A 13,046-nucleotide genomic window follows, 5' to 3' on the forward strand; every position below is an offset into this window, starting at 1 on the left:
CAAAAGGGCTTTGCTGGACTTGTGCGTTGATGTGTGTTGTATTCTGTAGTATGTGTCATGTGGTGACTTAAGCTCTCACCAGACAGCTACAGCTGTCTGTAGACATAACCTTAAAACAAAAAAATGGCACAGCACATTACTGCCTTGACCTAGTAAACAGGCGACAGTCCAACAATCTGTTTAGCATAAGGGTTAAAAAGTATATTTCTGGAAAATTAAGTGACAATCTTAGTAAACATTGGTTTTCAATGTCTACTTGAGACTTCTTGGGCAGCGGACCAGAAAGTACAATTCCAAAATAATGAGGACACTGAACAACTACAGATTTTAAAATAAAACACAAAATCACTGTTATAAGGTCTCCGAGTGTTTCAGACACATCTACTGGATAGTGGACCTACTTAAGTCAACTTCCTCAGTTAAACTACACAAAGCTTTCTCCTGCTGATTGCTTTGTGGGTTGGGGGCTACAATGCCATCCAGGTGAGGCAGATGTATTGCTGTAGGGCGTCAGAAGCTACTAGGAGTATAGAAGTACAGTATCATTACAGAGGATAGTCATCTTCCATTATGAGGACTTCCAAGTAACTTTGATTAGTCACTGCCACCTTAACAGTAGCTACAAGGCTAATAAGCAGAGGACGCATCTTGACACATTAGATATGTCTGAATAAATCTGTAACTCCCCCATTTGATATCTCTAGAGCACAAGCTTAATAAGAGGACACGGTACCACAATCAAAAGGTCTGCTATTATCCGATTGCCCCTGTACGGAGCCAAAATTGTAACACATGAGCAATTAACCAGAGGGCAAGAGGAGTAACCTAATCTAAAAATGTGCCTCTTTGGCATGAGCGTTTCTGTTCCAACCCTATCAACCTACATTATCGTTATGCAATAAATGAGTTTTTTTCTCAATCCGACAGGTGGCCCTGTAGGCCGAAAATGTTTTGCATGGACGGTCACCGGAATGTAAAAGTCGAACTAGAATAAAAATTAACTTTGAAGAGCTATAAAATGCTGGCCTCCATCTAAAGTCAAAAGGGTCGACCGTGCAGGAGAAGCAGATTATATGATTTCCAACAACGAACTGAATTTTGGAGTACAGCTTCACATTGTAAACACCAGAGCAAGACTTGTGTAGAAGCTTCGTCCTTACGCCGCATACCGAGAAACAACAACATTCACTACCTAAAAGCGAACAGTAGGTAATTTGTTACAATGGAATGATTACTCACTTGCTCTCCCTGCTCACGAGTTTGTGGATTTTCCAAGGTCGGATTTTTGTTCTACCGGGAATTATTTGAATATGAGGTCACTCGGTTCTCCTTTCCAAAGAAATCTAAATTCTACCTCTGTTACACATCTCTTATCAAGTTAGCGTTAAACATTAATTTGCAACTACGTGCAAAGAATAAGCCCCAAAAGGCAGTACAATGTAATTTGTTTAAAGCTAATCATAGTAGAGAACATTGACATTGCTGGCTTACAAGTACAAAAGTACGATAACGTGAGCAACAACAGCACAATGAACGTGATAAAGAATATGCAGTACAGAGTTGCTTAGGAAGTCTGAATATATATCAAAAATGAGAAAACACAAGTACGACCAGAGTGCATATTGGGGCAGGTTTTGCAACCAATCATAACCCATCAAGGTTTGTCAAGTGGCAAGTTAGCGCTAGGAGGCAATCAACAATTTACAGTCCATATCCTAAGCTATGTCTTCTAAGGACCATTTGTAAAAATGGCTTTCAGACTTTAAAATCTGAGTCAATATGAAGTTCATGTTGTAAGTATGGTCAACAAGAACGTGTTGCAAGGATACTAAGTACCCAAATTCTGTTTTCTGAGATATCAAACGGGGCTGGTGTGCCTGTTCTCTAATCTCACCAGTTTAGAAAGCCTGCCCCACTGGCAAGCATCATTCTTCCACTTTCTATCACATTTTGAGATCTAAAAAAAAAAAAAAAAAAAAAAGGCAATTGTCAATTGTGGTGCAGGAAGTTGGTCAAGATGAATAGTGCTGCCATGTTTCTCATTGATTATTAATTCACTTTTCTACGTTGGTAATCTCCTCTGTTCATGAAGGTGTTGCTGATGTCCTGATCTTCTACAATGTATCTCACTGCAGGGTCTATCTGGTAGCGATCTGCAGTGACTTTGAAAGTGTAGAAAATACCACATTAGCAGGACCTCCATGAATAGGGCATATGAGCAAAAGTCCGAAGTCGACCAACATTCCAATAAGCATGGTGCTAAAGAATACATCTTGACCAACACCCTGCACCAAAATGGGCATATGTTTCTTGAGAGGAAGAGGGATGAAATTGAGGCTAGGGAATCACAGTAGCCAGACAAGTATGTACAGGTCTGTAAACCTGATTATAACACAAGAACCTTTTCATGCCCAGGTCTCGCTTGGGAAATTTAAGGAAACTAAAGCAGTTCAACAATAGACTGCTACTTTTAGAAAAGTGAGATTCTCCAAACAATCAACCACTTGATAAAAGGGGAATTCATGATTTGCTACCACCTAAACCACCATATCCCCTTAAAATACCTTTAGTGAATGCCAAGTTTGTCAGGAAGGTGTACACCTATAAAAGTATCCTCTATTGTCAAGCCAGATAGCTAAGTAAGCATGTGTCACATTTGCAAATCCGCCAGTTTTTAACTTGTAAATACATGCTGTAGAAGTGTTTTGCAAGCTATGGAAGCTGCATGGAATAGAACTTGCTGCAGGCAATGTTTGTGGTAACATTAGGGAAATAAACAGTAGAAACCAGCCCACATGGCCATTAAACAGGCCTACAAACTGCTAATAAAACAGCCCACACGATCTGTCAGACCAGCCCATCCGGCACTGCTTGATTGCATTAGAAGGCCAGTCCAAACATGCTTGCAATGTCGTAAAAAAATGAATTAAAGAACAAGAGGATTTGAGATATCACAAGAGGATTTTAGATAGCAGGTAATCCAACTTCACAAAAAGCAGTATAACATGATTAGGAATGACACAGTTGAGGAATATTATTGGTGCACAAATGGCCTCATAATGGGTTTAGACAAAATGATGTCCTGCAATACGGAGATGAACTCGGTTTTTGTGTCCATACCATTGGCAGCAAGGAGAGGAGGGGTGGAGCCGATACAAGAGATGATGGAAACGAAACAGGGAAGCAGTCAATACATTTTTTCTAAAAGGAAATGGCTCAAATTGTAATTATATGGACACTTGATATATAAAATGACAGTTTGTGTACTGGAAAGATTGGCAAACGAATACAATTACTAACCATTGGATAATAAGAACTGACAGCCCAAACTGATGCTACTATGAATTAGAAAATTTGGATTTTCTGATCATCTGGAGGTAGAGCAGCGAAAGGTAAGAACTTTATTTGTTGATATTCTGCCTTCGAAGTTGTTCTCAATTCCAGTGTCTTGACTTCACGCATACAATATATCCAGATCTTCTTCAGAAAGGATTTTGTTGGACACATTTAAAAATAGCAGAAGTGTATTTAATCTTAGCTCGGGATTTCAAATATTTCTTCAGAAACGGATAGCGAGGGAACCCTTCAAACATGAAAAACGTTCAATACTTCCTTCAAAAACAGACTCTACCCAGGATGAGTACCGACCTACTCTTTGGAGAGCTCTCATGGTGTAGAGGCTGGTTCTGGGGTCAGCAAAGGTGTTTTGATGACTCCCATGGGTAGCACCTTACTTTCCAATTAAGTTCTGAAAAATCATCACCAAGAATCTTTATTTAGGTTGATAAAACCATAAAAAGACTAAGCATTCAAATACAATAAAGAAGATAGTTGTCAATGTTTCCATTAAAAAGCTGGAACAATTACTTGATTCTGTATTTATCTTATCGGATGCATGATTCTATATAAAAAAAAAAATAATCCATAAAAGCAGTTGATACAAAGGTTAAAACACTACTTTTCCTGGTCTCATAAGAATATTAAAACCAATTTCAAGAAAGAGAAGGAAAAAAACGATCTGTACTACATTTAAACAGCTGTGCAAAAATAAACACTACCCCTACAACTATGTTGTCAATGAAGCTCTTACTCATGCATCAAATACAATGGGGAAATTGGCCAAGCTGCACACAACTGCTTCTCTAGTATCAGTTCTCAATATTCTAAGGCAGGGTTCTACAAAGTAGGCCCTGGAGAGCCGGGTCCATGCCAGATTTTTAGCATATCCACATTTAGAAAAATGTTGATTCCTGAAATATTTTTTCTAAATGTGGATATGCTAAAAATCTGGTAAGGATCCGGCTCTCCAGGACTGACTTTGCAGAACCCTGTCCTAAGGCAACTCTGTGTTGTGCATTTCCTAAGGGACACAAATCGGAATTATCCGTGTCCTCCGAGGAACTGCATAAGCAAAGCAAAAGAACAATACATGGGCAATAGTTTTATTTGTCAATGTGCAGGCTGGACAAGTACTGGGCGAAGAATGGGTATTTTGCCATTAAGAACAGAAACTGTTTGAGAAGAATGTAATATTTGAATTTAAAATATAATTGACTATCCAGGAAGCGTGTTGACACCAAAGTGTTCAATGAGCCAACACATTTAAAAAAACAGAAAAACTACAGTTAGAGTCCTGTGCCTGAATTAACAATTGCCCTTTCGTATACATTTTCCAGTATACTTCTTTGAACTTCACTTCAGAGATCAATGGAGAGACCATCTAGGTATTTCCCCATTGTTGTTGCAAACCGACTCTCATTATCATAAAGTGCACATAATTAATCCATGGGATTTTAGGTTGCCTGTCTAGAGAAATGATCTCTCCATAAGTGAAGCAAGATTGTGCTTATTTCTGGGTACGCCCTAGCCCTCCATATAAGAAGGGTGCCCCCTACTTTATTAACTTTAGGTCTTGGATTAGGGGTAAACTGAGAACATAAACATAACACAAAACCCCACTCCATCTGTATTTCTTCTATTATAGCTCTTATGCACTGTGTTCTGACCAGAAACACATTCTGCCAATTTGTTGCTATTTTTATCACATAAATTGTAGTTGCTATTTATTCATCATTGATTCGTACATGTTTCATTAATTTTTCCTCACATATGCAAAGTATTTTTACAATACTCAAAACCATTAAGTCATTTCTTTTTTCCTTAATGTACCAGAACCGTTTTTACAATACTCAAAGCCATCATTGTGTGAACTGACAATACATTAGGTATTTTTCATTAAAAAAAAAAACACTGGCAATGCACTGCATCACAACATTACTACATATGTTATTCATGCCCCCCCCCCCATCCATCCATCAATCCACTCAATCACAAAACACATCCTCAACATTAACACCACTCGTAGCAATCCCAGCCACAACCCACATACACCAAAGACCACAAGGGGAATAGGTTTCCTGTTTCAGGCTTTGTTGTGTTGTGGGATGGCATCATCCATACAAGTAATCGGCTCACGTTTCGGTGGGTAAAACATACTTTCATGGGCGATCCCAACCCACAAAGGCTGGGATTGGTAAAAGTGGTGTTAACGTATATGCTTGAGGATGTGTTTTGGGAGTGAATGATTGGATTGACGGATAGGGAAGACATGAATAATGTATGTAGTAAAGTGATACGGTGTATTGCCAATGTATTTACAAAAAATGCCGAACATGTCAGTCCATACAATGATGGCTAGGTGTACAAAAAAGGGTTCTTATACATGAAGGAAAAAGTAATGACTTGATGGTTCTGAGTATTGTAAAAATACATTGGATACATGAGGAATTAGTAATGAAACATATACGAATCAATGATTAATAAATGGCAAATAAAATATATGTACTAACAATAGTCACAATGTGTTTTCTCAGATCACAGCACCTCAGAGCTTCAATACAAGAAATACAGGTCGAGTGGGAAGATATGTTGTTATGTTAATACACCCTAGACTCCGCCAAAACAGCTCAGGGATTCACCATTGAGGAGACAGATTTCACGCCCAGATCTAGAAACAGTGGTACAAGAAGGGCACTCTGAGGCAAATTAGCCAAAGAGCTGAGAAATATATTTTTTATTCAGTGCAAGTTTGTTAGCCTGCGAGTGTCCACACAGCACTGCTCCACAAAGTGCACCTCCCAAGACTTTTACATTACATATGCCGAGGGTCGGTGCATTTTATCTAGTCTCTAACTATTTAAACACTGTAAGTCCCAGAGATGTTCTGCTGGCGTTTAAGACTGCTCTTGCTGATTTGCATGTCACAGAACATATGTGCAGTTACTTATACCCCCAAGCACAAAGTCGGATTCCCTTTCAAGTTTAGTTCAGCCTATCGTTATTGACCCTCAGCTGAATCAGTGCCTTTGATAGTTACTTGTTTGAGGCTCAAATGCCCAACCAATTGCAGGACACCGGAGTTGAAGCAAGCTTAAGTAGATTAACTGCCATTCATTTTTGCACTTCGACAAATTTGCTCATGAGGACGAGTAGAGTGTCCTTAGCCTTCAACCGAGTTTCATAACTCCAATCCAGGTGACAGGTTAGTGTGAATTTCCTTGGCTCCACAATCAGGTTGAGCAGTTTCTCTTCTGCTTTGTTCACCAATCATGGAAAATCGAGTGAGACCAAAGCTCAAACCCACTCCCCACAAATCTCAGGTACAAAATGACCATCCAATCAGGCTCCAAGGCCCTTCAAATGGCACCAATAGTATGTGGGTGGAGGTAAGAGGGATAACAGGCCTCTCTACCTCATGTAGGCCTATGCCACCACTAGCTCTCCTCCATGACTACACATTTTCACATCGGAATGACAAGCTTTGAAAATGGGGTTAAAGTGTAGAGATTACATACACAAAGGTGGAAAAAGTGTACCCTCCAAAATGAACAACTGAAGGCATAATATGTCCAATGGCCATGGCATAAGTTACCACATTATGCAAAGCAAAACCAAACAGATGCAGCAATTTTCAGAGCAGAGATGGTCGTGGTCACTAACTGCACTCCACCCTCACTGTCTTCTTCTGTAAACAGAGCTTAACTCCGAGAAATAACTGGGTGCACAGCATTCTCTGCTCACTGAGCTTAATAGAGAATACAATGCCCACTTGCCTTCTCCTCCACTCACACAAATGGAGTCATGATGTTTGTATGTTGGATTTTAAGTCTACCTCGCATCCAGCAACAGAAGGAAATATTACCAGCTTCAATCTGTAGGTCAATTTGGGCATCTAGTGTTTTGCGTACAGCAGAAATTAAAGTTGAAATACAGGACATCTGTATATAAAAGCGTCACATCTGGGATTGCAGTAATCAGAAAATTGGAGGAAAGAAGGAAAAAAAAAAAAAAAGTACATATCCGTTTCTACCAACAAACGGTTTTCATTTTTGCTACCATCTATAAATATTAAGAGTACACAACTGTAAATCTTACTATGAAAAAGTGTGAACCCACCAGCACTGTTTTTATAGACTGCTGGAGATCCACCCATTAAATGGATAGCATAGTTTAGGAGATTTACCAAATACATAGGTGCAATAGTTGGAAGCAGATATTACCCAGAACACAAAATATTCCTGATGGAATACAATCTAGTGTTTGAACAGTTATAACATTTACCTCCTTCCAAATCAACAAAGGGAAAAGTTAAAGCAGACAAACCTCAGTAAACAGTAAAAAGGAAAACTATTTTTTAAGTACACCCCCAGCTGAGCTGTAATTTGTTTTTTTCGTCCTTTTCTTTCAAAACCAGAGCAACAGTAGGTTGAAACAATAGACATAGGTGTATATTTACAAGCCCCTACCCTACCGCCGTCTTGCACCTCCCTAGCATCACTTTTTTTTCTTCTTCACACTAAGGCAGCTTTAAGGAGGCCATCCCCTGCCCCATATTTCCAAAGTGGTGTAATGCATGCATGCATGCATTGTGCCACTTTGTAACCCCTTGAGCCACATTATGTCTACGCCAGGCATAAAGTATGCAAGGAGTAGGTCCAAAGAAAATGGTGCAGTGAAATTTACAAGATTTCACTGTGTCATTTTTGCAACAAAGTGCCACAACAGCACCAAAAATGTTGACGCTGTTGCAGCAACGACCACCATGTTGCGGCGCATTGTAAATATAGAGCAACCATGGTGTCTTTAGGGGGACACAAGAAAAGAGGCACATCAGGAGCAATGCACCAGTTTCTTGTAACTATGCCCCATAATATTTTAGGAAAAGACTGAATTTGAAATGTTACCACACAACTCATAAGATAACAAACAGTAGTAACATGTAGGGACACAGGGGTACAAAAAAAAAAAAAAAAAAAAACAAAGAAAAACCACACAACAAGAAAATTCCTTGCGTAATTCAAACAATTGATATACAAACATACGTCTCAATCTTAATTAAAAAAGTAAAGAGAAAATATTGTCGTTAGTGAGCAAGAAAAGTTCAATAGAAGCCAAAATATGCTTTAGAGGAAGATTGTCGCTTAACACAGGAAAGGTTTTTTTTTTTGTTCTCAAATAAAACAACACATATTGTGAAGCCGGTAATTCTTCAGTTTTGGGGGGAGGTGTCCCAGTAACTTGGGATAGCTGCGGCTAAATAGGGCATTCCGCCAAGGTGAGACAAAACTAAATTCAGTTGGTAGCATTGTATAAGGGGGGAAACATGAAGAAATTGACGACGCAAAAGATGGGGGTACTCAGGGGCATATTTATACTCTGTTGGCGCCGGAATTGCATCGGTTTTTTTTTTACGCAATTCCGACGCAAAAATAAAACCATATTTATACTTTGGCGTTAGACGCGTCTAGCGCCAAAGTCCATGGAGTTTGCGTCATTTTTTAGCGTGGACACCTACTTTGCGTTAATGAGATGCAAGGTAGGCGTTCCCGTCTAAAAAATTGACTCCGAGGCATGTGCGCCGTATTTACACTCCCGGGAAAAATTCACGCCCCGGAGTGGGCGGGTCAAAAAAAATGACGTACGGCCGCTTTTTAGCGCCTGGTCAGGGCAGGACAGAAGTCCCCTGGGCATGGCCATTGGGCAAGGGGGCATGACTCCTGTCTTTGCTAAGACAGGAGTCATTTCAATGGGTTTGGGAGTCGAAAAAAAATGGTGCAAATCGGGTTGAGGCGAAAAATTTGCCTCAGCCTGACTTGCCCCATTTTTTGGCGCCCAAGCTCCATATACCCCTACGCCGGCTAACGTCATTGAATAAATACGGCGCCCGCATGCTGCTTCAGAATGGCGTTAGCCGGCGCTAATTTTTTTTACGCAAAACTGCGTTAGCGCAGTTTTGCGTCAAAAAGTATAAATATGGCCCTAAAGATTTAATGTTGATCAGGGAAGGTCAATACGTGTGTGCATTGACCCGTATACGGAGTTAATAGTACAGTTGGTCCCTGACGCTGCAGGTAGGCTGTGGCAAAATAAACTGCCTCTCTAGCTTCGGTGGCATCAGTACTCTCTCTACAAGTACTTTATAAAACCCAAAAGTACATGAGAGAGCGTGTCTTAAAAAAATATATATATTTTATTTTGATTACTGCTTACTTGGAAGCCAGACAAGAAAACGAGCTATAAATGCTATCACATAACGTCAACCACTGTCACGCCATCGATCGTTTTCCACTAAAAAACCTTGGTTCGGAAGCATGCCCATGTTTGGCGCGTCACGCGGTAACGTAAAACGTTGATGACGCACCCCGGAAACCAAGCTAGCTAATTTAGGGCAGACATTTTGAAGGGTACCCATGCGGTGTCAATTTTACAGGAAACACGACAAATACCTATAAAAAAGGACAGTATTATAAGTCACAATTAAAGCGAAGCAACTCCCTTTTATTTGGCCAGATTCACTTATTAACTTTAAAAAAAAAAAAAACACAAACGATAACAAAGTGGTTCCTCACTTTTTTTTATTGCTACTGGTGAAAAACGTTGCATTTAGGATACAATCACCGCGTCTAACTACTGATGGTTCGGGAATATTTAGGAAGTACAGTGTGATACGTCTCTTTTAATATGGCGGCCGCCACCACCACCAGACACCAACTGTTTTGTGTCTCCTTGTATGGAAAGAACATTGCTTGGCGATGACGCAATACGGGCCGACATCCTGTCTAAGCAGCGCTGACGCACTAAGACTAGTGAATCATGCGGGTCGGGTAGGGAAATGACATAAGGGAGGGAGGGGGAACGCGTTTTACACCAGCAACATTAATAACAGACCAGTGGTAGGTAGATTTTAAGAAAATGTAGTCTTATGGTTATTTTGCACCGCCTCTCTTGCGCAGGTGGCGTACTTAAACTGATTAACAGTCTCTCTTGTAGAGATTCTGTATCTGTAATGTTATTTACATTCTTGTACTTCAAAACCACCGTTTAATTAAACTAAGTTAAAATAGTGCAATGATAGTAAAACAAACAGGACAACAAGTTTAGATAAAACTCCAGGTCCCTTTCAGCTGCAGTTCAACTGTTTTGGCAAAGCAGAACGTGTATTTAACACAGAACCCTGTACTACACGAAGTACTCGGTTCTGGTCGTGAAGTTGGACTACCACGCTTAAGCCACGTCTCCCGTAAATCAACATTTCTTAAAGGTGTGAAGCGCCGCTGCATTTAAGCCATATCACTTTTTAAAAACACGAAGTTGTTGAATACACGGTATGCGTACGTTACTATATGCATACTGTGAACGCGACTGGGTTATATTCTTAAAGAAGGGTGGGCAGGGCTCAAGAAATCTCTGGGCTGCCAGCTCAAGGCCCTGAGCAAACACACATTAGCCACAAGTTGGCACAGAAAGGCCGTTGAAATTACAACCACCAGGAACTCTAACAGACCGCGAGCACGTACCAGGAAACAACCACAGGACTTGAAACATCAGAGGAACATAATCACGAGAACTAAAGTCAACAAAAACAACAGGCAGATTACGTCAAGCTTTGAAGATCCCACAAACTACCAAGTAAGTTAGCCACCGTACAATGTAAATGCACCAACTTAGGTTCAGCTGTAAAGAGGTATACAGACCAGAAAAATGTAACCAGCATTGAAAACCCTAGAAAATCCAATACTGCCGTTGGAAAGAAGTAATTACGTCGAGAAACTACGCGTAGGCACTACGTGACGTCTGATTTCGAAGCCCCTTCCGCACAGAACCCCACGATTACAAGTAATGTGGCGACTCAGTCCCGATAGCAATAACACATTACAAACGTCAACCACATTAAAGGCAGATATCTTAATCGAATCCCTGAACCAGTTAATACCGAAATCAAAACACCCAAAGGGAACGAGTTTATAAACAACAGAGCAGACGACTGAAAAAACACACATATACTACACATTAAAACCAAGCAAAAAACAGAGTAAAAATTTTAGACGCATAAAATGCTACCGGGCTGAAACCCAATAGTAATACAACTACTAGGTTAAAAAAAATAAATAGAAACACTACAAGAAGTTTAGGGGCTACTTAGTTAGTATCACTGCCGACCGAATAGACAGCACATTGCCCCAAATCGGACAGCGATCCCCTTAAACGAGGTATGAGACATAAACACGCAATAACCAATCCCCATTTCACTTCGACCTACCGATTCGGCGCCAACGGCCGCCAGGATGGCGCACAGTGCCAGAAGTCGCCACATCCCACTCAACTGGCACAATCCAACACAGGTACAGAAATAAGTGTATCCCGAGGCGCCAACTGTCTCCGGACAGTGGGGGTCTGTTGTGGAATCAGCGACGTTCACGAGGTGTGCGATCTTTCGTGATTTGTCCCCCGATCGTCGTGCAATTCGCGGCGTTTAGGCGTGTGGTCGCTTGGTTTCCACACCACTTCAAGTCTGAATCCGCTCGTCGCGGTATGTGGCTACTTTATACAGTGCCTCCTCTCCTGCCTGAGCTAGAGAGTAAGAGTTCCTCCTCCCACATCTCTGCTAGGTCTTTATACTGCACCGCCTCCCCCGATAGGAATTTCCCAGCTCTGAGGAACGGGAAGTGTCGAAAAAAAGCACCTCGTAGCGCTCAAAGCGGGGAGATTCCTCCCCGCCCTCTTTCTTACTTTTTTCGGATATTTTACTGAGGAAGTTAAGTCACTCTTCCACCATGTCACAAAAGCAAACCGATCAAAGGAATGCCTCAGCTTTACACACATTGGCAGCGGATAACTTTTCAGAGAAGCATTGCTACAAAACTAATCTCGACCTTTCATTTCTGGTTTTAGCTAACGCGAGTGACCTTTCGGCAGCGAGGGACTCCACAAATTGTATAATATTGCAAATTAGCATGTTTTATCCCAGGGATTATGCTGTAATGTTTGTGGTAGTTTTCATTTGTCATTTCGGTCACATGTACTATTAGTCACTTGTTTATGCATTTTTTAGAGTGCCTTAATTACATACTGGTCATCTTTATTAATTCAGACCACGTTGTCCTCATCATTCATTACCACTGCGTCCCTTATCAACTCCAATTACACCCAGCAATCTCAGTTAGAAGTTCCACCTTTCACCCTTCTCCAAAATCCCAAAGTAGGTACCAACCAGCTGAACCCTAAAAGGGCCCCTGAACTTGGCCAAACCTCTTTGGACCCTTCCCGATTTCACCTTGACCCAGTCTCCCACTCTCATCTTGGACTGAACACCTCCTTCATTAGGAGATGGAACTCCACCATGTCTGTGAACTTCCTCATGAACATTCAATACACCCTTCAACCAAGCTAGAACTTATTTAGTACCAGGTAATCGTCTCCGCATAGACACAAACAGAATTTTGTGAGTGACACTATGTGATGTGGTACAGTATGCCCACACCATATCAGAAATGATTACCTTGACATCACAAAGATTGGCCAAGGCAAGTTGAATGGTTCCTTTAAGAAGCCAAACGGCTCTCTCAGCCATCCCATTCCCCTAGGATTATACAGTGAGGTGCAAGAATGTTTAACTCCCCATGCCTGCAAACATTTTACCATCTCATGTGATGTAAGCTGCATCCCATTATCCGTGATAAGCACAACCGGAGCCCCCTCTTTTTTAG

The 13,046-nt window shown here is 40.9% G+C and overlaps 1 protein-coding gene across 1 annotated transcript in view; it reads right to left on the bottom strand.

Annotated features, from left to right (window-relative positions):
* The window catches only part of SDC4 (syndecan 4), a 28,795-nt gene extending 16,818 nt beyond the window's left edge, over positions 1–11,977 (bottom strand). Inside the window, exon 1 of the mRNA XM_069243830.1 lies at positions 11,600–11,977. Within this exon, the coding sequence (XP_069099931.1) occupies positions 11,600–11,653 (54 nt within the window). The 5' untranslated portion in view covers positions 11,654–11,977. The remainder of the gene's footprint in view (positions 1–11,599) is intronic.
* Positions 11,978–13,046: the final 1,069 nt, after the last annotated feature.

This window comes from Pleurodeles waltl, chromosome 7 (assembly GCF_031143425.1).
Source record: "Pleurodeles waltl isolate 20211129_DDA chromosome 7, aPleWal1.hap1.20221129, whole genome shotgun sequence".
Classification (NCBI taxonomy): Eukaryota; Metazoa; Chordata; class Amphibia; order Caudata; family Salamandridae; genus Pleurodeles; species Pleurodeles waltl.